General features: G+C 40.2%; 2 protein-coding genes across 6 annotated transcripts; one reads left to right on the top strand and one right to left on the bottom strand.

Moving 5' to 3' along the window:
* Positions 1-510: 510 nt before the first annotated feature.
* On the top strand, positions 511-15,271 carry LOC147226071 (GRAM domain-containing protein 2B). Of its 4 annotated transcripts, none has more exons than XM_086161287.1 (13): positions 511-685; positions 8,579-8,755; positions 9,622-9,685; positions 9,847-9,919; positions 10,011-10,114; positions 10,204-10,302; positions 10,493-10,564; positions 10,935-11,003; positions 11,297-11,390; positions 11,625-11,714; positions 12,037-12,136; positions 12,239-12,346; positions 13,149-15,271. In XM_086161287.1, the coding sequence occupies exons 1-13, from the start codon at positions 594-596 to the stop codon at positions 13,165-13,167; spliced, it is 1,161 nt and encodes a 386-aa protein (XP_086017413.1). In that variant the 5' UTR covers positions 511-593; the 3' UTR covers positions 13,168-15,271. The 4 variants fall into 4 exon arrangements, with proteins under 4 accessions (XP_086017413.1, XP_086017412.1, XP_086017415.1 ...); XM_086161286.1 differs by having other exon boundaries at positions 9,619-9,685; XM_086161289.1 differs by lacking the exon at positions 511-685 and adding an exon at positions 7,699-7,848.
* Positions 15,272-16,478: 1,207 nt separating this feature from the next.
* Positions 16,479-19,862, bottom strand: lim2.2 (lens intrinsic membrane protein 2.2). Of its 2 annotated transcripts, none has more exons than XM_086161901.1 (5): positions 19,074-19,207; positions 18,639-18,861; positions 18,339-18,479; positions 17,386-17,520; positions 16,479-16,902 (listed from the first exon to the last, which is right to left on the bottom strand). In XM_086161901.1, exons 2-5 carry the CDS (start codon positions 18,814-18,816, stop codon positions 16,832-16,834), a joined length of 525 nt encoding a protein of 174 aa, XP_086018027.1. In that variant the 5' UTR covers positions 18,817-18,861; positions 19,074-19,207; the 3' UTR covers positions 16,479-16,831. The 2 variants fall into 2 exon arrangements, with proteins under 2 accessions (XP_086018027.1, XP_086018026.1); XM_086161900.1 differs by lacking the exon at positions 19,074-19,207 and adding an exon at positions 19,689-19,862 and having other exon boundaries at positions 16,484-16,902.
* Between the last annotated feature and the right edge of the window lie 661 nt (positions 19,863-20,523).

Raw genomic sequence — 20,523 nt, 5'->3', positions numbered from 1 at the left:
TATTTGATTTGTGCATTTAATTAAGAAAAAAAAAATGTAAATTTCGATGTGTTAGTGAGTGATATATTATTTGGTATATATGGCTGAAAATTCATTTTGTCAGGGAAAGCAAACTAAATAACTGGGTGGGGATAGCACAAGTGGTGGTTATTTTTATTTTTGCAAATATTACCAATCGGACTATTGGTATTTGAGATATTTGATGCACGTTGTTGTTGTTTTCTGTGTAGCATTAGATTTGTTGAACACACGTGAAACGTTAACCGGACGTAAATTATTGATTAGGCGGACCCGGCCCGTCCCCAAAGAGCTCTCTAGGAGGGACCGCCCATTTACCATATATGGTAATGGGCGGTCTCCTGAACAGCCCCTGCCTCTTTTTGATTGGACAATCAGTCTGACATGACCAGTTCTTCCCGCGTCGTCCCCGTCGCTGATTGGTTAAACAGCCTTGGTCCGATTTAGCCTCATTATCCTAATCAGCCGTGGTTGAAGTGAAGGGGGAAAAAAAAGCGAAAATTCCAAACAAGAGCTGGGGAGTCTGGCGTGGAGCGACGTTTCTGCACGAATCAATCCACCCCGTGGAGGAAAGGATGCTTGAAAACAAGAGAGAAAGGTTGAAAACTTTCCTCAAGAAGATCGACGAGAAAGCCATTGTCAAAATCAAACACTTCATGAAAGAGAGGTAAGCGGAATGAATGGCTAGCTGAAATGCTATCTGCCGGCAAGCATCCTTAGCAGGGTGGAAAACCGTTAACTTAACGGTTACTTTCCGTCGGAACAGTTCCAAATAAGATTTAATTGTTTCATTTCGAAAGCCCCCGCCATCATTTGGATTATATATGTGTAATATCCATAAGTTAATTTTTACAGAATTGAGAGTTGGGCATGACTGCCGTTGTCTCCGTTATGCTAGCATGTTAGCATTGTGCCTGGTTGATGATGTGTTGGTATTTAAATAAACAACAGTGTGGAAACGTCGAAATTCAGAGAAGAAAAGAGCGAACGTTTCGTTCCCGAAAGAAAGAGAGAAAGCACGCTGATGGACATTGACAATGTAACTCTTATTTACAAGAATGGGTAAAACTTCACGGTTCAATGTGAGACGTGACTGCGTTGTCAGCTGACGAGCTTCTACGCGTTACCGTTACACCGTAGAACAACTCGAGTCACATCTGATCATAGTCAAGTGTTTTGTTTTTTACGCGAATCAATTGAAAAAGCGAATGAAAAACTACCATCTTGCTTAATTTGACATTTTACTCAGACGCAGAGATTGGTTTTAACTTTATTTTTTTTGTCTTTGATTGCATCGAAGAACACAAATAGCATTCAATTGGGACCTCTAAAGTTCTTTTATTCCTGCCTTTAGTACGAAAAAACCAACTGAATAGCTCCAGGTCACGAAAACGAAATGCAATCAAGCAGAAAAGTATTAGTCCCTTCTATTTGTCATGTTTTGACTTCACGACCTCACCCACTCTTATATTGCATCACAAATGTGTCCATCCTCCGTTATCACAGATGATGCAAACAGGTGGGCCAAGCAGGGGTGTATTACAATCACGTTCATCCATTCGCTCTCTTTTCAATCGTGACAAATATTTTGTTGCTCTTCTCCCAGGGACACCCATAGGCTTGTCACACATGAGATGAACAAGTCCTTTTCCCCCCTCAGAACAGTCTATTTTTAGCTCCCATGAGTCCACCACAGGTGGTAGCCTACATTTTGTTATATAAATGCCCACTGTATCTTCATGTTGATATGGCAAGGCCTCTCAAGTTATTCCTTTCACTTCCTTCTACCAGAGACAGCCAGTAAAAGAACTGTGGTCGGATTTGAGTTGCTGACTGTCAGCACATGTTCAATGTGTTTTTAGTCTGTTACGCAGGGACATTAGCAGGAACTTGTACAGCTGGCATTTTTGACAATTTGGGGAATTAAAGGTGCATTTTATCTTCTCGCTTCCCCTGTATGCACATGTGCCAAACCACAAGTGCAATAATAAGGTGTAGATTAAAAGAACTCAACGTGTAGTTTACCAATTGCCCTAAAATGTGACCCCTCTTTCCTAGCAAAATGTGAATTGCTATTCTCAGGTCTCCAGTGCAGCTCTCAGATTAATATAGAAGGCGTTGTGGTAGCTGGGTAGTGCCCAGTGTGCCTGAAAAGCTTCGAGTCAGACAAGCTTGGAGAAGGCTGGGTGGGGCTGATTTGCGAGAGACATCCTCTCGCTTCAAGAACGATGCTCACAGAAAGGGTTTCTGCTGGCGTCCTTACCTATTTTTATCTGTCTAAATGATGTGGTGTGGACACAGAGGAATAGCCCATGTTAGCAGAACTTTAAAATGAATGGTTGCATTATACCCCGCTGGCCAAGGCTGTAGTTAATGGTTGGTTGTTTGTTTTTCTAACAGTGCGATGCTAATGATCACTCCTCTACTCTTTCAGAGAATGCATTACTGATAGAAAAACATGAAAGGGCATCAGGTAAACACTGTTACTGAATGATTCATCCTGCATTGAAACACAGCATGTTTGGTTGGATTCTTAATTCAGGGATGACTGTCAATCTGATGTTTCAGAATACCATTCTATTTTTTAAGATGTCAGGTTATGAGAATGCAGACAAGCCTTGACGGAATTACCCTCCTTCTCTGATCCTGCTACAGGAAGTGGAGGGAGATTCTGCTAGCAGAAGGCCACATGACTTCCCATGGACAAATATACAGACTCTCACTATTAAACCTGCATACAGATAGACTTTCTGTTCCCCCGGCGCTCATTCCCACACTTTTCTGCAGAGAAATCAAAGAAAAAAAAATGACAGATAAACTTAATGGGCTTTGTAAAGTGCAGGACTACAAAATTAAGGTACATCTCCAGTCTGTGTAGTCACACACACACTAACACTACACATAGCTCTCATTTGCACACAAACACACTGGTTGACCACAGTATTTACATCACTATACAAAAGCCACTCAGGAGGCAACGGTCTAAAACAAGAGATTAGAAATAAAATTACCATACAGCACAACCAGGGTGTAAAATTAAGTTCGTTGTCTCTACCAATATCGCTGAATGACGACTGATAATTTTAAAAAGTTGGCATTGTGATAAAAATGTAAGACTTGGAATATGATGAGGCTGTTTTGTTTCTCAAACTTGTTTTTAGCTTAACAGAAAAAAAAATACTTTGCTCAAATTCTGCACAGCTGCAGTCTGTAGAATGAAGCAGACATTTCTGTGTCACTGATGGAGTCAGAATGTGCGGAAAAAAAAAAACATGGGATAACATATTCACTAAGTATCACTGGGTGCAGTTCATGGTCTGCTCCAAGGATTCAGTATATCAGTGACAGACTCCCTCCGGGCTCACGACAGATGATAAATTTAGCCTCTCTTTCCATTTCTCTGTCTGTCAAATTTGAAACGTATTCGTAATGAGTTGAAAATAGATATTTATATTTGATTAATTTCAGAGTGGGTTCCTTATTTGCAGCCTTTGATATTACTGGACTTGTTTGTCATGGTGGCTCAAATAGCACTTTTTATCTAGAAGGAAGTGGGTTTTAGTTAAATGAACAATGGAAAAATTAGCACCTGTCCAAGAACAAAAAACACACTTGTTCTCCAAAAGAAGTCTCAATGTTTATGTCTAGTTCTCTGCTGGCTCTAAATGGATGTGAACTTCAATCTGCTCACATGTGAACCTGAGGCTCCTTTTTATAAAAGTTATAAACAACTGCAAATTTTTCTCAGGGCAATTGGCACTGTGGACCAGCTGACAAATGCTGACGTCTGCACAAGGATTAACAGAATCCTCTCTCTCATTCTAAGCATCATAATTTCTACCCAGAGGTGCTCTCTTGCTGGATGGAATGTCTATTAGTTGGATCGGTCCGTGCCTCAGTAAAATCCTCATGTTTTGGAAATTACTCATTACAATTTATCATTCATCAGTCTGTCTGATGTTTTCGTTCAATCTTGCTTGCAGCAGTGTTATTGTCTGATTTTGCTTAACCAGTCAGTACTACCTTGTTGTTTTCACATTGAGTACTCTAGTGTCTGTCTGAATCCCCGGTCCATTTGGTATAGAAAATCTGTAAATGCATAGTATGACATAATGGATGAGGTCTATGTATGAAAGTCTCCCTGGAAAAATGACACGCTAGATAAGAGAGACACAAACAAGATAGCATTTCTCACTGAAAAATTATTGTGGCGTGGGTGGGCAAGTTCTGTAAATGTGAATACTGCTCTGACGTGCATCTTTTTTCATCGGAAAGTATGCACTGGGTAATCTATTGGTCGACCGATGCTTTGTGAAAAATGTCCAATCTCTGTGCGAGAAGACATGGCTACCACATGGCAGGAGAGAATTGACTTTTCATTGGTTAACTTGAAATTCTCCAGAAGCTCAATGGTAACGTCCAGAATTTAGCTAGCCACCAAAGATAGGTGGTTTTACAGGGTTAAACGCTGTATCCACGTTGTTATGGAAGTTTTTACAGTGTGACCTTCCCTGTGAAAGTTTCTTTGATTACTTCAATGTGATGAGTGTGCTCTCCTTGCAAAATCCTGTTTTGAGCTGCATTCACTCAAAGTGAGAAAGGTCTTTCACATAAAACATAAAAAAAATGTATTTTGTGAAAATCATTTCACCCCTCTTGTTTTAAAAGCCTATTCTACTATGTCCACAAAGAGAACAAACTAGCTACCTACACTCATACCCATTGTGCATGTGGCTTTTGACGCTTTCTTGTTATTTAAAACAGGCCATTGAGTGTGAATACTGGATTTTGTAAAGGGTGTAAATGGTGAATGACCTAGTAATGGGGGCACCTCCACTGCTTTACCAACTTCTTCCCAACAAGAAGCAGTGGCAAAAAGACAAATCTAGAGGCCTGTAAAGGGTTTGAGTTACGCACTTTTTTCTATTGATACCCCTCTTTCAATGTCTATCGCTCAGTTCATATTCAGGAAGTATGCTCATGCAGGTTTTTTTTTTGTTTGTTTTTTGTATTCCTCTGCTCTCACTCCACTTTTAGTAAAACAAACACCTCAAACCGCCATTGGCATTTGCAGTCAATTTTTGGCTTTAGGTGGCCAAAGGTAAAAGACAGTTGCCATATGTTTTGGTTTGCCCACAAGCTATAATAGATAGTGGAGATTTTATGAGTGGGTCCTGGAGAAAGTAAAAGGCCTTCTGAAACACCAAAGTGCTGTGGTTTATTCCCATTTCTCTGAGCTTCTGGGCTCTGGAGGCCAATAACCCCATCAGGTTTCTTAGCTCAGTGCTTTTTAAACTGTTTATCAAGACCCAGCTGATGTAATTTGCATTTAAATGTGGGCATGTGGGTTGGCCATGTTTCTGCGTGTCTTAGAAGTAGGACATCCTGTTTTTTTACTACCATACAGGGGGAAAAAATTAACTTTTTTTTTTTTTCCTCATCATCCTTTTGCCAAATGAAATCCCAGTCAGCTGCAAGGCCTCAAATCATATTCCTCCTCTGGGTAAAAAGTGGTGTTTCTGTTTTTACAATTGATTATTCTTGCTAATCAAAGAAAAGTTGCAGAACACAAAATGTAGTGCTTGAAAACAAACTGAAGTGTGAAGCTAACATTTCAGGGATAATAGTACAGCGAATGGAGATACAGATGTTTCCACTGTTAAAATGTTTGTCACACAACATGTTGTTTCTGACATGCACGACTGGTGTTTGTGCTTTCTCCTCTCCCAGAGATAAGACTGTGTGCTACGAGCAAGTCTAGATAACATATGCGCGCCCCCCCATAATGTTTGTGTCCATGCTTACTCATTCCCTGCTGTGATGCTGAAAATTCAATATACCTATGCTTGATTTCAAATGCCAGTCACGGCAGTTCAGTCCTCGGAAAGTAGGTCTGACATTGATTTGGTCAGGTTGTCTGCCAGCCAAGTGGGTAAGAGGTCAATCCCTCAGGTGGACCCCTTCAGATTTTAGATACGTCTTCTGTTGTACAAATATATTAAGTCTGTCAAACCTACGGACGTTTCAGGGTAAAGGTTCATTTTGGATCTGTTCCCTGCTGATTATCATCAGAACCCATGGCCTGTTTGATTTACTTGTTGAATTCTTCTATGTATTAGAAAAGTTTCGCTTTTTGTTCCTTAAGCCTAAGATGCCCTCCTCAAATGTAAACAACTCGAAGATATAGAGTTTTGATTCTTACTAACTACATTGGATTTGCAGAAAGCATGACTGAAAGCGGTTAATCTTATTATCAGTACACTTACCGTTTCTGTTGTAAATCAATCCTCTTCTCATCGCATCTGTAATCTTGACTAGCTCTCCCATATTGTCAGATTAAGATGTTCTGGTAATAAACATTTTCGTCACATGAACTTGGTTTCTAATCTTCAGACGCTTGTCCTGTTTTTGTCCCCAGTAGAGTTTCTAAACAATCCCCTTTCAGCCAGTCAGTGTACGTGTGATTGGTGTGTTCTCGAAACATACATTACATTTTCCATGACATAGAAATGTACAACAGACAGACTGACGCTGCTGATGACTAGACATTGACCGTATTGAGAGAAAATTATGTTGAAAGGCAAATTTGTTCGAGGAAGCTTTCCACTTGGTCCTATTGATGCTAAATGTCAGAGGAGGAAGTTGTTGAGAAAGTCAACAGTCTTTGAATTCTTTCTCTATTGCTTTGTTACTTTGACCCCCGTCTTGTAGGAACAGACTATGAGACCATAAGCAAGCACCTTGTTTGACAATTGATCATCCGAATCTCTTTTTTTCCCAACGACTGAATGGAGTTAACTAAAACGCCTTGTACGGAAATAACTCCCACTGTTACTTTATCCAAATAAAAAGGTTTCTATATTATTTTGGACTACTTAATGATGGATCTGGAAACAGCACCAGCCAGGCCCGCTCCTTTTGCCCAGCTCTTGCATACATAATAACAGGGTTGGATTCCAGTCGAGGCACTACTTCATATCTGTGACCTTTATCCCAATTAACTGACGAGAGCAGAGGGAAGTGTACAGATTCGTAACACAGCAGTACACAGAATGATTTCAGCAGTTTGAGACTTTAGCAATGCTTTTTATTCTATAGTACAACTTGTGTAATATTTGCATGCTGCTCCCAAGCTTTTGAGTGTATATTAACTTTGATTAAATGTCTCAACTCCTCGAAGTATTCGAAGATGTCTTAAAGCTCGGTGTTCATGGCAGAGCACTTCAGTCTGCAAACGCAAATTCAACAAGTGTTTATGTTGGATGTCTCCGAGAACAAATTTCAGCGAGAGTGACTGAGTAGAATTGTGTGTGTGTCAGAGAAAAATTTCAAGGAATGAGCCTTGATTTTTTTATTTTTTTTTTCCCTCTCCAAACGTGTCACCGCCTGTGCGTGCGTGCGTGCAAGGAGAGGTCATGTATACTGGCAGCCTCTCATGCCTGTTAAACTCTGGGGGGAGTGGTTGAGTTTGACGTCACTCACTACGGAGTGTCACACCATTCTCAGCACCGAGTGACTTCCTCCTTTCACAGTGTTCATACAACAAAGTCTCTCCGGGAAGTTTGTGGTGAAGAGCAGAGCATGTATATATGTTTTTGTTATTTATTTTAAATTGGGGTCTTTAATTTAGTGTGTTTCAGAACCCCCCCCTTCCCTCCTTATCTTTTTGAACACTCGAGCAATGATGGTGTAAAACCAGATAAAGTACCGTGGCAACTCTTTTTTTTTTTTTTTTTTTTTTTTTTTCCTTTTTACCTTGAGATAAAAAGAAATGCCTATTGTCAGTAGGTACATAAGCTTCCGTTCATCAAAAAGATTTAAACTTACAAGGTAAGGTGGACTTGGTTATTTTTTGTTTGTTTGTTTTTTCTGCTTTGTTTACAAAATTGTCTTCCTTCTCTGTAGGAATATAATGGGATTTTTGAGTAATGTATTTTTTGTTGTTTTTTTTTAAGTGAGTCAAAACTCTGCATCTCTAAGGGTTTTGTCAAGGTCAGGTAATGATCCTATGAAATATTTTGTGTGGTAAACGCCGCAACCTTCTTTTTACGGCAGTGTAACGATAAGCCATTTTGTCCACCGCATGTCATTCCAATCACAAGACTTGTATAGTTCAATGCAATTCCTCTGCCCCCCCCTTAAGACAATGAGTAAAATGTCATTATGTCAAATGTCATCATAAACTACATTTGCATAAGATGTATGAAATCTGATCAAAGTCTGTCTAATGTTCCATATCTTCAGCAAAACACAAGTTATTAAATCCAAAGAGAGTCCTTCGTACATTTCACCTTTGTATGTTCTTTGATGGCCAATGGCAGGTTTTTAGTACAAGAGGATACTACTTTTCTTGTGTTTACTCTCCCCATACATTCTTTTGATTCACTTTAATTTGCACTCATTGGAAGCCCGAATATATTTACCCTTTTGTGTGTTCTTTTTTTTTTTTTTTTTTCCCCAACCTCCAATTTTTAAGTGGTTTTTGAAGGTTGTGGTGCAAATTTTGAGGTATTCACGCTCCTCCATTTCACAGGCTTTTTTTTTCCCCCCCCATGTTTAGCAGCTACCCGGTAGAGAGCGGTGGCGGAGGGCTGCCAACTAAGGTGAAGAAGAGCAGAAGTAGCTCGAGTAATGGGAGCATCAAGAAGTCCGAGAGCAGGAAAGCGGTGAGCCTGGATGCGGCCCAGCTTGAAATCCAGCAGCAGCAGAAAACCCTCACCAGACAGCTCGCTATTAGGTAAGACCGAATGGGAATATTCAAAAACTGTGTAATATCAAAATATGGACATTTCTGTTAGCTTTAAACGCCTTAAAAAGTTATAATACAGTATAGCTTTCTGTAACCATTAAAAGATTTTGACATTTACGTTTTGACAAATCTCAATTACATAAAGGTGTGAAATAATTAGTCTTTTAAAATTCTTTGTGTGTTTTGATACCAAAATGACAGCAATGCACGGATTTTTCAAAGTCTTCATTAATAGAATACAAGGCATAAAAATCCACCATTCGATGTGCAGCACAGACACAAGCTATTCTGAACATGCATCACAAGACCTGAACCTGAACTCTCAGCTGCTGCTGGATTGTGATACCCTCATGACTGCAAAGCAGTTGTAGTCTGACTGTCCACTCACATGATTCAGATGCTCGAGATGGATTTGTTGGTTGAGGAATGGCCTCTTTCTCCACCACGGCTCACAAAATGATCCAAACACCACTTGACTGAATGCAGATATCCGTTTTCAAATAGCAATGGGGAATTTTGCCTCAAATATCTTCTTTTTTACTTCAGGCTACATCCAGGTTCAAAGCAGAACACTCCTCAGCTTCTGGCAATTTAGGTTTTCATCTTTTATTGTGTCCATGCTTAGCTTTTGATTTTTCTCAGTGCGTTGTTGTTGTTGTTGTTGACAGGTTGCAAAGATTGCGTCTAAATAACAAATAACCCCTTTCTGGCAAAATAAAAAAGAACTATTCATGACCACCACCATGGATAATGCATGATGTAATTGAATCAGTGTTTGTATCCTCCATGGCCACAAATCCATCGGCTGGAGCCACTTGCTCCAAACTGATTGCTCTGCTCTTTTCTCTCAGTAGGTCGGACACCTTCGATGTTGACAGCAAGAGCTTTGAGCGGACCGAGGGCAGCGGAACACAAAATGTACGTTCCCCCTATCTATGGTCATCATTATAACTCAATCTGGTTATTTTTAAAAAGTTTAGCCTAGGAATTGTAATTTATTTAATCTTGCCATTTGATCTTTGAACGGGACCAATTCCTTTATCTACATCCTTTTTTTTTTTTTTTTTTTTTTCCTTTAGAGTTTCATGAAGCACAACAAAACATTCCACAAGCTGTTTCCAGACATTCATGATAGTGAAGACCTAATTCATGGTAAGAAAAGTGAAAGTCCAAAGTATTTCATTCACGTGCCAGAAAGGAAACTATAATCCTAAAAGCGTTGGCACTCCCTCTTGCCTCCTAGCCTACGTGTGTGCCCTGCAGAAGGAGGTGCCCTACCACGGTCGACTCTACATCACTGATACTCACGCTTGTTTCTACTCGTCCGTCTTGCTCAAGGAGACTAAAGTAGGCACCCTCATACCCCCGACCCCACTTGGCCTGGTTTCAAACTTGCTCCTTCCTTCCTTCTTACGACTTGCGTGTGGCTCTTACAGGTAGTGATTCCGGTTTCCTGCATCCACAAATTGAAAAAACAGAACATGGCTCTTTGGGTACCCAGCGCACTTTCGATCCGAACCACCGAAGGAGACAAGGCAAGTTTTTCAGCTTTTTCTCTAAGAGCTGTCTTAAGCATATTCCCCATCTCCATATTTCATAGATGAATAGAAATGCAAAATTTCCTTTAGCACATCTATTTCCTCTTCAGCCTAGTCATTAACTTGGTGGCATTTGCCTTCGAGCAGTTTACTAATTGCTTTCTCTTTCCCCCGTCCTGTCGTTTAGTATCTGTTCGTGTCACTGCGGAACAGAGAATCCTGTTATCAGCTGCTACGTTCAGTATGTCCTCAACTTGAGGTGAGTGACTCCGCCTCAATTTTTAGAGATCTCAGAAATGTAAATCACCTTCTGCTGATAACATACGTGCCAAGAACTGTATGAAACGTACATATTTACATGATAAACAAATGTAATAGATTTTTTTTTTTTTTTTTTTTTTTGTGAACAAGGAAGGGAAAACTGAACACATTTGAATATTGGTTGCTCTGTCACAGAGCATTTGAGATAATACTTTCACCATTGGGGAAATTCGGGTGTTGAAGAGACAGAGACCCGTTCGACAGTTGTTTGCATTGGAACTAAAAAGACGTGCTTTTTATGGGACTGGTGTGTTTTTTTTTTGTTTTTTTTAAATTGAACACATGCTAAAATTGTGTTCCTCTTACAGGATGGCAGCACAAATAGTAGCCCGGTCTTCTCCTCAGCTGAGAACAGCTTTGATAAGAACAAACTTGTGGTAAGAAACTTGTTGCACAAGATTGCAGACAACAATGAGGCATAAAAAATACATTAAAAAAAGAAAAATCCACTTAATGTCTCAAGGATACAATGTAGAAAAAACGATCCAACAACAGACAGAAAAATGTCAAATGAAAATGTAGTAAGATTATCTCTAAGCACAGCATCAGTCAAAAGGTACATTTACCAGTTTGACTTCAATCACAACCAGTTTTATAGAATTTCATACTGCTTTATGAACCAGTTCATATTAAAGGTCATTAAAGTGGCATTTTTGCGCTCATCTCTCAGAACTCCAGCCAGTCCAGTCTGGATGACAGCTTTGACCAGTTTGATGGCTCGGAGTCCCAGTCCCAGGACAATCCACTGCACAGCTCAATCCGAGGTAATTGCCAACACTTACTTCCGCCTGTCCAATCGCACATTGTTTACATGCAGAGCGTTTATCAGCATTTGTAGACATTATCGATGTATGAGCCGAATCTTGTGACATTTTGTTTTGGTGTCTTTGGTCATGGTCCCGGTAAGCAATATGCTGTTGTGTAACCTGTTGTGTCGACATGTAGAGTTCAAGGTTTAAAGCAGTCATTGACATCTTTTCTGCCTCTTTACCTTTCAGAGGCCGTGCCTGACGGAAACAGATCCACCTTTAGGCACCTGCACAAGCAGCAAAGTGACAGCTCTTCTTCAGAGGAGCTCTCCGTTTCAGGTAATAAGATACTCGAGCACTTAGACACTGTGTTAATAAGTTAGAAGCAAAGGAAATCTGCCAATTCAATTAGCATTGACAACTTAGCCGTCCTTTTCAGTTTTTTCATGGCTATGCATATTGGAAAAAGGACAATTTAAGTGTGACCATTTCCAACAAATACAATTTTTATAAACACTCGATTATGATTATTCCAGATCCTTTTCTCCTTTCTTGCTCCAATGTCAACACTCCATTTCGAATAATTTAGATGGGAGGGGGGGGATCAAAAGTTTTACCCTGCAAAATAACGTTTTTCTTGCTCGCCTGTTCTCTGGCACAGGTGGGTCATGGGTTTGGAGTGTAACAGAAAAGGCCAAGTCCCTGCTGGTTCAGAGAGAGGCCAGCACACTCAACACCCTACTCTTCATTTACTTGATATTGTAAGTAACACCACGCTTTTTGGTCTGTCTTGTCTTCCTTTTTTTTTTTTTATAAATTATATTTACAGACAATAATGAGGTGCCTTATTCCTTATGTTGCAGGGTTGTGTTGCTGCTTCTGTCTTCAGGCTACTTAGGTTTACGTATTGTCGCTCTGGAGGAACAGCTGACATCCCTTGGAGCATTGCCTGAATTCACCTTACAAAGCGGGTCAGTCAAGCATTATGTACATTGTTTTAGCTCACAAAAAAAAAAAAGCAAAAAAGTGGTCGCAGGAGGAAGAGAGAATTTTTACAACAATGAGGTTTCACAACAACCATCAATATGCAAATTCAGGCAACTTGTGATCAAGTCTGCCAAATATGGATGTGGAAATTTATTCTTTCAAGGGTAACAATAGTAACACAAGGTGGTTATTCATTTTTTTTGCTTTATTTGCTGACTTTTGTGGCTTTTAATTGTGAAGTGTCATCAGCTGAAGTTAATTGGGTTGATATAGACTTGACAACAAATTTGGCCAGGTTTGCCAAATGAGCTCCTAAGATCGTTTCGATAAGCCTTTGCAGAATGAATTTGAAATAGACCATTTTGCTGCCATATTCATTTACTGCAGAGATTATTGTCTCTGGTTTTCTGTCAGACTTTCTCAGAGTGCCTGAGAGATTTAGCTTCACATTTTTGTGAGGTTATCTACACTAGGCATGTGAACAGAAATTGGGTCTACCCACCACAGTTTCATATCATAATAAAGAAGTTCAGTTGTCTGCCTGCTGTAACCAACTTACACACTCAGAAACAAGATACCTACATGGTACTGCTAGAATATTGTCAGTCTGGTCTGAACGGATTTACAGAAATCCATTTGACTTGTTTTCTATTGTGTTTTTATTTCAAGGAGCTACCATCAACTTTGCTGTGAAAGACGTAGCTGTGTTTGGGGTTTTGAATGTTGTCAGACGTGTATTCAACTGGCGCATACTAATGCCATGTGCTTTTTGTTCACTTTTTGCAGGTACCGCCAGGACACATAGCATTCAGTGCGTGAAGGAGACTGAGGGACTTGTGATCGGAGGTCAAGTCAGCCTTTTCTAGCAGAGCCCAGCAGGAAGGATTTAATGTATCCAGACTTTTCTCCCAACTTGGCCAACCGGTCGGCTGGCTCAGTAGTTGGCAGCCTGTGCAATTTCAAAGACCGTGTGTCAATTTGAAGGGCTATACTTCCTCCTTGTGAGACACACAAGGAATATGCCATGACTAAGTCACCCAGAGCCAAGCCAAAATACATGCACACACTGCCTGGTTGCAGTGTCTGATCTGTTCAAACCAAAGCCAAATGGCTCTAACTTAACAAGGTGCCACTCTTCGGGCATTTACCTTCCAATTTGTTCCGCGTCTGCGAACGTACGTTATCAGTTGTCCATCATGCTCCTCTCCTTAGCATGAATTGTAAACAGGGCTATACTTATCAGCAATCATCAACCGTATTGCTCATTATTGCACCTCAACATCAGAAACAAAGTGCTACGCGTAGCCAAAGATGCACACAGTGCACCTCTTTTGCATGAGTGCACAGAGATTACTCTTAGATATGTTTTTTTTGTCTTTCTCATCTTTACTCTTTCATCTCCCCACAGTAAAAACAAGTCTGTCTGTCCTTTTTCAACTCTGTGACTTGTCGGGGACTTATCATTGAATGTTTATTGTCCTAACTAGATGCGGGTTTCAAAACGACAGCTGAACTAAACCCGAAATCAGGCTGCAAAGGATATGCTCTCCTGACGGTCCTCTCTGTTGGCAATGGTTGCAGTTTATTTTCCCTCGTCTTTGGAATGATTTAAACTTGTTTTAATGATCAATGTTCTGAGGCTGTTCTCCCTATCAACTTGATTAACGCATCATCAATGCACAAACACATAACGGTAAAACCAAGAAAAGGTTCTCAGAGGCTTTGAAATGTTTGTTCGAGTTACTTTTCCAAACTTGAGTCTTTGGGGTGGGGGAAAAATACCGCTTTGTGTTCCAGTACAAACCTGTTTTTAACAACTCTGAGAAACTTGGTGACATTTCTCAACCTTACATTTTTTTTTTTTTCAAGTGGCACCAATCTTGTGTTTCTTTTTTTTTTACATTAATGTTTGTGTCTGCAATATCGACACTTGACTGATACTGTATTTGTTCACCCTCTTGTCAGAAGATGTGAAGCCAAACCCATGCTTGTCTAAAAGGTTCATATTTCCAGAGCAAAAAAAAAAAAGTCCTACAAGTTCAATATGCAACAAATTATAATTATGCATGGCAAAATGTAATTTATCTTTGTGTGCTGTTTTTAAATAGAGCTTAATCCCTGTGGGTAGGACGGTGTAAAACCTGTGAGTGGAAGGAACAGCTCAAGCGAGCAAGCGCACTTTACGAAATGTGTTGTGCCTGTCACAATTGACACCACGTTTGGATCGACAAGAAATGACAAAAAGTTGGTGTTCCATGGTATCTGACGGTGCTATGACCTTTTTTTTTCAAAATAGTTTTCACTCAGGGGTGGTGGGCACTACCTGCCATGCAAATTTATACTCCGTGGATTTCAAAGACTAGCGCTCACAGTGGAGTTATGTGTTTTTTTTTTCTTTGTTTTTTTTTTATTGACTGTTTAGTATTTCAATTCCTTTTAAGAAACACTTCATTCCATTGGTTTTTTTTGACTTGATAGTATTCAGCTTCTCGAACTTTACGACTTTTAAAACTTCCTGTTAATACATATCCGCACCACCCTGTCGCTGCTGAACGTCTTCTCCAAAAGAAGCGTCTAACATCAGACTTTATCCATCTGTCGAGCTTAACGTTCTGTCAACATGTTCATACGTACCGAGTACTGTCAATGCCCATAGGCCCCACACTGAGGGGCAGCTCACATACAGCCACTGCTCTCTGATGGACTCCACACTAGAATCTCAGTGGTGAGGGCAGTATCTTGAGTGTTTTTGCACTATTACAAGTGTTGTACATAATTTTGTATCAGTTGTTAATGTCCTTAATTCTACTATGGCCGAATATATTTATTTGCATTCTATGTAATTCAAAGTAGTCTCTGTGAGATGGCTTTGCTAATTGTTGAAAATAAATCAATTGTTGCAGAGTAAATGTGTTTTCCCGTCTTTGCATTTCAACACACTTCGAAGTACTCATCATAGAAAGAATGGTAAATTTGGAGAAGGCAAATGGTTGTAGTAAAATGTTTTAAATGTTTTTAAACGGCCAGGATACCTTTGTGTGTTCAGTGTCAACCCTGACACCCTCCAGTCAAACTATTGAACAATTTTCCATGAACTCATTTTCTTAATTTGGTTTGAAACACAAGGGGGAATTTTGTTCTCGGTTATATTTTTATAGCAGTCCAGATGCAAACTCATATCTTGTTTTATATGGAACCAACTTGAACCGGTGAACCTTTTTTTTATTTTACAGCGCAACTGGAGTGATGACGTAGTTCAGACCTTTCGTTTTATCACGTGACCTTCAGTACTTCCGGTCTCGTCCAAGATCACCATCTCGTGGTGCATCTCAGACGGTAATTCTGCTGTCTTAAATTAAAAGGTACCTTTAAAAAATATGATTCAACGTCATCCCAGAGGATTCGCCATCCCAAGACAATATAAAACATTTAATTTTAATCGTAATTTCTCATTGCTCCCCCCTCCCACGTTCGCGGTCTTGAGGTCCCGGAAGTGGCGAGTTCAAAGGTTTTTTTTTTCGGTCGAGATGTTTTGACTAATTCATTAGTATTCAAAATAATAGTTATTTACAAGACCATAATATTTACTCTTAAGTATTTATCTGCTGGATATCAGCGTGAATTAAATGTTTTTTTTTTTTTTTTTTTTTTTTTTTTATAATGACGCCTAGCCCATCCGCCATGTTGTGGTGAAATAGCCCACTAGATGGCGATGTCGCCCCGCGTTGCGTTCAAGACGAGCCGGACGACTCATTTTAACCAAGTGTGACGGATTCAATTGAAAAATAGAAATGAATAAAGATATTCCAAATAGAAAAGTAACATTTTGACTGATAAGTTAACAATACAACCAGTCACAAATTGAAAGCAAAGGGTCAGAGGTCATGGTAGAAACCAGAAGTGCCTGTAAAAACAAAATGTATAAAATAGGAAAGATCTTAAAGCAGCGGCAGATATATAAGATATATTTCTGGAAAGTTGCTAGAAAAAAAGGTTCATTGAGTGCAGTCTATCAGTCTTCAGATATAAAACACTGATCACGGACACCATTGTTGATTTTGCTACTGAGTCAGAGTTTTATGAGTGCTGATGCACGTTTTAAAATGATAAAGAGCAGTGGTTAATGCAATCTCAGAAACTCTTGTCCTCTTAAAGAGATGTTCGGCATCGATTTCGAAAGAGACCAGACTGGATTGTGGTCATTTTATATGAACAGTAATTCAATTGCCCAGTAGGTCATATTTATCAGTGACCAAAAGAATATTGATTTATCCAGGTTTTTATCCTCTAAAGGTCCCCCAAAGTAGACTGACTTGATTTGCGGGGTCTCGGTCAGTTTAAGTAAGTGCAGGAAATGTTGGTATATACGTTCAAATGAATTAAGGACAAGCTATTTTCTTCAGAGTCATCTATGAATTCTATTTATTCTAGGTACTCAGAAGCAGCAGTCACATTGCAGCAGGAGTCGCTCAGCTGTCGGGGACGTTGGAAGGAGCAGGCTCGGCGGTCGTTCTCTGGTAAGCGCAGATCTGAAACACACCTAAATGAAGAGTTGAGCAAAGAATCCTTGTGTTTTCTCACATATCTGTGTTATGATGACTTGAAGGACAAGAATGAACAAATGTCCATTTTAAAGGTTTTCTAAAAACATGATTGAGGCTATCGGAAATTTCCCGCCACGTCACTGGTACAATTTTGTTTAATGGTCAATTTATCCTGTTCTGATGGTAGCTCATGTCTTTGTTTCACAGTTTACTCCCTTTAGCTTTAAAAGGCACTACATGGTTCCTGTGAAAACTATTTGAAGTACTTCATCACCAAGTGATTACAACAACAACCATTCTGATGACTTCTTCTTTTTCATTCATGCCGTTTCCTGTTTGTTCTGAGCCGATGACTATGACTCAACAGCACAGGACCGCCCTGGCGAAAAAGTAAGTTTACCGGCTTGCATGTGTCATGTTGACTTACTCCCTACAAAATAATCCCCCCCTCCCGCGGGAAGTAACAATCAGATATGTACCTGCAGCAAAAGCCAAAATGATGGCCACCCAGCCAATGATGTAGGACCAGGAGAAGCGCCAGTCAAGGAAACGTTTGCCGAAGAAAGTGACCGTCACCCCGGTGTAAACTGCAAGAGCCAGTAAAGCGAGAAAACCTGGGAACAGACCGCAAAGAAAAAGAATGTAATTTCCTGTAATTTCTCCCTTTGAGTTGTTTTCTACACATAGATTGTCACTTTCACAACGGAGGTATGAATACTATGCAGTCGAATGCCCATCAAATACGGGAATTGAGTGTCAAACCAGAAAGTGCTCTCCTTATCATAAGGGATCAATTGGAGGCTATTTTTCTATTAAAAAAGTCTAGTGTGATATCATCATACTCTATGTATCCATCATCATGTGTTTTTAGGTTATTGTCAACAGAATGGGAATGGAAACCTGAGCTTTCACCTTGGAAGGTGTCATGATAGCAAACCGCTAGCTAGCTTGAAACATTTAGATGCAGGCAAGTTAGTGCCGCCCCACTGGTTTCTGCTCACAGAGGCGACCCGGGAAGATCAAATATAGCTGGAACATCTATTCATCTATTAAATTACTTTTACATTTTTCTTATCTGTGCCAGACTAATGTGCATAAATGGAAGGTATGTTTTCACCATGAACTCCATGAAAATGCTAAATAATTGTTTTCCTTATGGTGGAAACTATTGGTGGGGGTCATTTAGTGTTGTTGTTGTTGAGTAGGCGTCCCTCCAATCAGAAGGTCGGTGGTTTGACTCCCAGCTCTTCCTATCCGCATCTGGAAATGTCCTGTTTAGCACCTCCAACAGCAGCTCTGTTGCCATTGGTATATGAATGGCTGGATGCTATCTAGTGTGAAGAACTAAATAAGCTAAGACCATTTAATACAAAAATATGAGCTTTTTTTTTTTTTCATCGTTCGACCAACAGGTGGAAATTCTGCACGTCACCTGAGAGGACCAGGGCAATGCCCCCCGTGCGGACCCTCCTGTTCTTGGTGCCGTTAGTGAAGGCACTCAGTCCGAGCACCACGCCAGCGAAACAGCTCAGCACGGCCAGCAGCATGAAGGCTCGTGTTGCGTCCCAGAAGGCTGTGGACAAAAGCATCATGCCTGCTAAGAGGGGAATTGAACCAGGTCTGTGGGAATATTGATGTACTACAGGATGTTTTGGATACGCGACGAAATAGTACACTTGATGAATATTGAGGTCCAAACGACATCAAACTGCTTTGGGTTCGAAGTACCTACCGACAGTTATTGTGTGGGCATGGCATTTGTGATTGATGCAAAATCTCCAAAGGCCCTGGTTGGCGGAGCTCCCCGAGTATCGATACTGCATCCAGAAATCCGTTGCCGTCGATACGATGAGGAGCACGAGGGCGGCCACGCCGCAAAGCGTGCCTCCTCCTGCTAAAGTGTACAGCATCGTGAAGAAGCTGGTGGAAGCGCTTTTCTCCTACACATGCAGCAGCTGCTCGGGACAGAATCGGCATAACCGGAAAACCAACAGATAAACAAACAAACAAACAAAAACTTAGTCACATCTGATTTAAGAAGTGAAAAATTAAAAATTATAGTAACAAAAATAGAAAAAAGTCATGATTGGTTTCACAACAAGATGTAGACAGGTAAGATAAGATTGTGCAATAATTTCTAGAATGGGTGCATTCGCATTTTACTTACAATCTGAAAAATTTGTCTAAATCAATCCAATGATCTGTTATGACAATTTGTCAGTCAGTCACACTCCCCTTACCAAATAAGAAACCAAGAAAATTAAGTCAAACCGCCAGCAAAGCACTTGTACCAACAGCTGGGTGACAATAAGTTTGCTTATTAGGCAGTTCAGAGCGATTGTGCGTCCCTAATTCCCCTTCCTGTGCCACATAATATCCACCCCATAGTTAACAACTGAACCGTCAGCACTGTTGCTCCCTGTACCGCCGGGAAAAAAACCTGATGCTTTTCGTGTAAATATCCACCCTCGCTTGCTGCTGGCAACTTGGAAAAACCTCCCGAAATACTCAAAGGCACGCCAAAATAATATTCCAAATATCACTGTCAAGATAGTTTCCAAAAAAAAAAAAAAAGAAGAAAAATTTTGCATCCAGGCCAGACGCGCTGTGATTCAACATGCTGTTTCTCCCCTGGATGTGGAAGCACAGATTCCTGATCTTGGAAGTTTCTTCTCCAGATCCAGTTCTAGCCCTCGAAACTCGCCGTTTTTTTTGGAACCTCACGGAAAAAAAATTAAACCCAGTATCTGTACGCATAAGCAACAGGATATTCTTGTGATACCTCTGTGTTGGTTGGTGTCTCTCCACGGTTGTTGGCTGTGACAGCGTGCGTATCCTTTTTAAGCCCCGAAACCCTGGCTCTCATTGTCCACCTCACAAAAGCAGGAATGATCGAGCGCAGCATATGAGTGTTGGTAAATCCAACCCCCCTCTTTACACTTTAGTTACCTTCATCCCTCCCATCCAACGTTTCTCTCCAACCTCCTGCACTTGGTCCAGCTCTATCTACTGTGCAAATCCTTCCTGTTCTTCTTTGCATCAGGATGCACAAGATTTTTTTTTGTCAAAAACGTGAATGAAGACACGGCATAATCCTCCAATACGGGTGTCCAAAGTGTCAAGACCCCTTGCGGTAGCAAGACAATCGGTCGGTCAACAAGGGGCAATTTTTCAGAAATCCAGTATAATTCGTACATAGGGTCGTACTCGCTGGCAATTTTAGTCGTATTGCTGAAATAAATGAAAATTAAAATACATTTTTTTTTTTGACAGTCTTTAAGTTCTACTAGTACCGCAGCTAATTTTCTTCACTTATTTACATGACTGCTTTCAAAAACACAAGATAGAAAGAGGTGATTTAGAAGAAATAACATATTTTATTTAAAAAAAAGATTACCCATGAAATTGCTAAACGTAGAAATGTGCTACTTTGGCCAAAATGATTTTGAAAAACAAAAAAAATTGGATCTTGAGATTGTGGTGCCTTTTCTTCAGAGGGTACAGAGCCTTAAATACGTTAAGCAGCCGTGCTCATACTGTACATTTGCACTGCAGAAATTGTTGATGGAAATCGAACCGTTGCACTTCCAGCATAGTGTGTGTGTGTGTGTGTATAC

The sequence above is a fragment of the Fistularia commersonii genome, chromosome 16 (genome assembly GCF_037954325.1).
Source record: "Fistularia commersonii isolate RoL2024-O1a breed Wild chromosome 16, RoL_Fcom_v1.0, whole genome shotgun sequence".
Taxonomy (NCBI): Eukaryota; Metazoa; Chordata; class Actinopteri; order Syngnathiformes; family Fistulariidae; genus Fistularia; species Fistularia commersonii.
The sequence above is the reverse complement of the archived record's forward strand: the minus strand, read 5'-3'. Positions and strand labels throughout refer to the sequence as shown.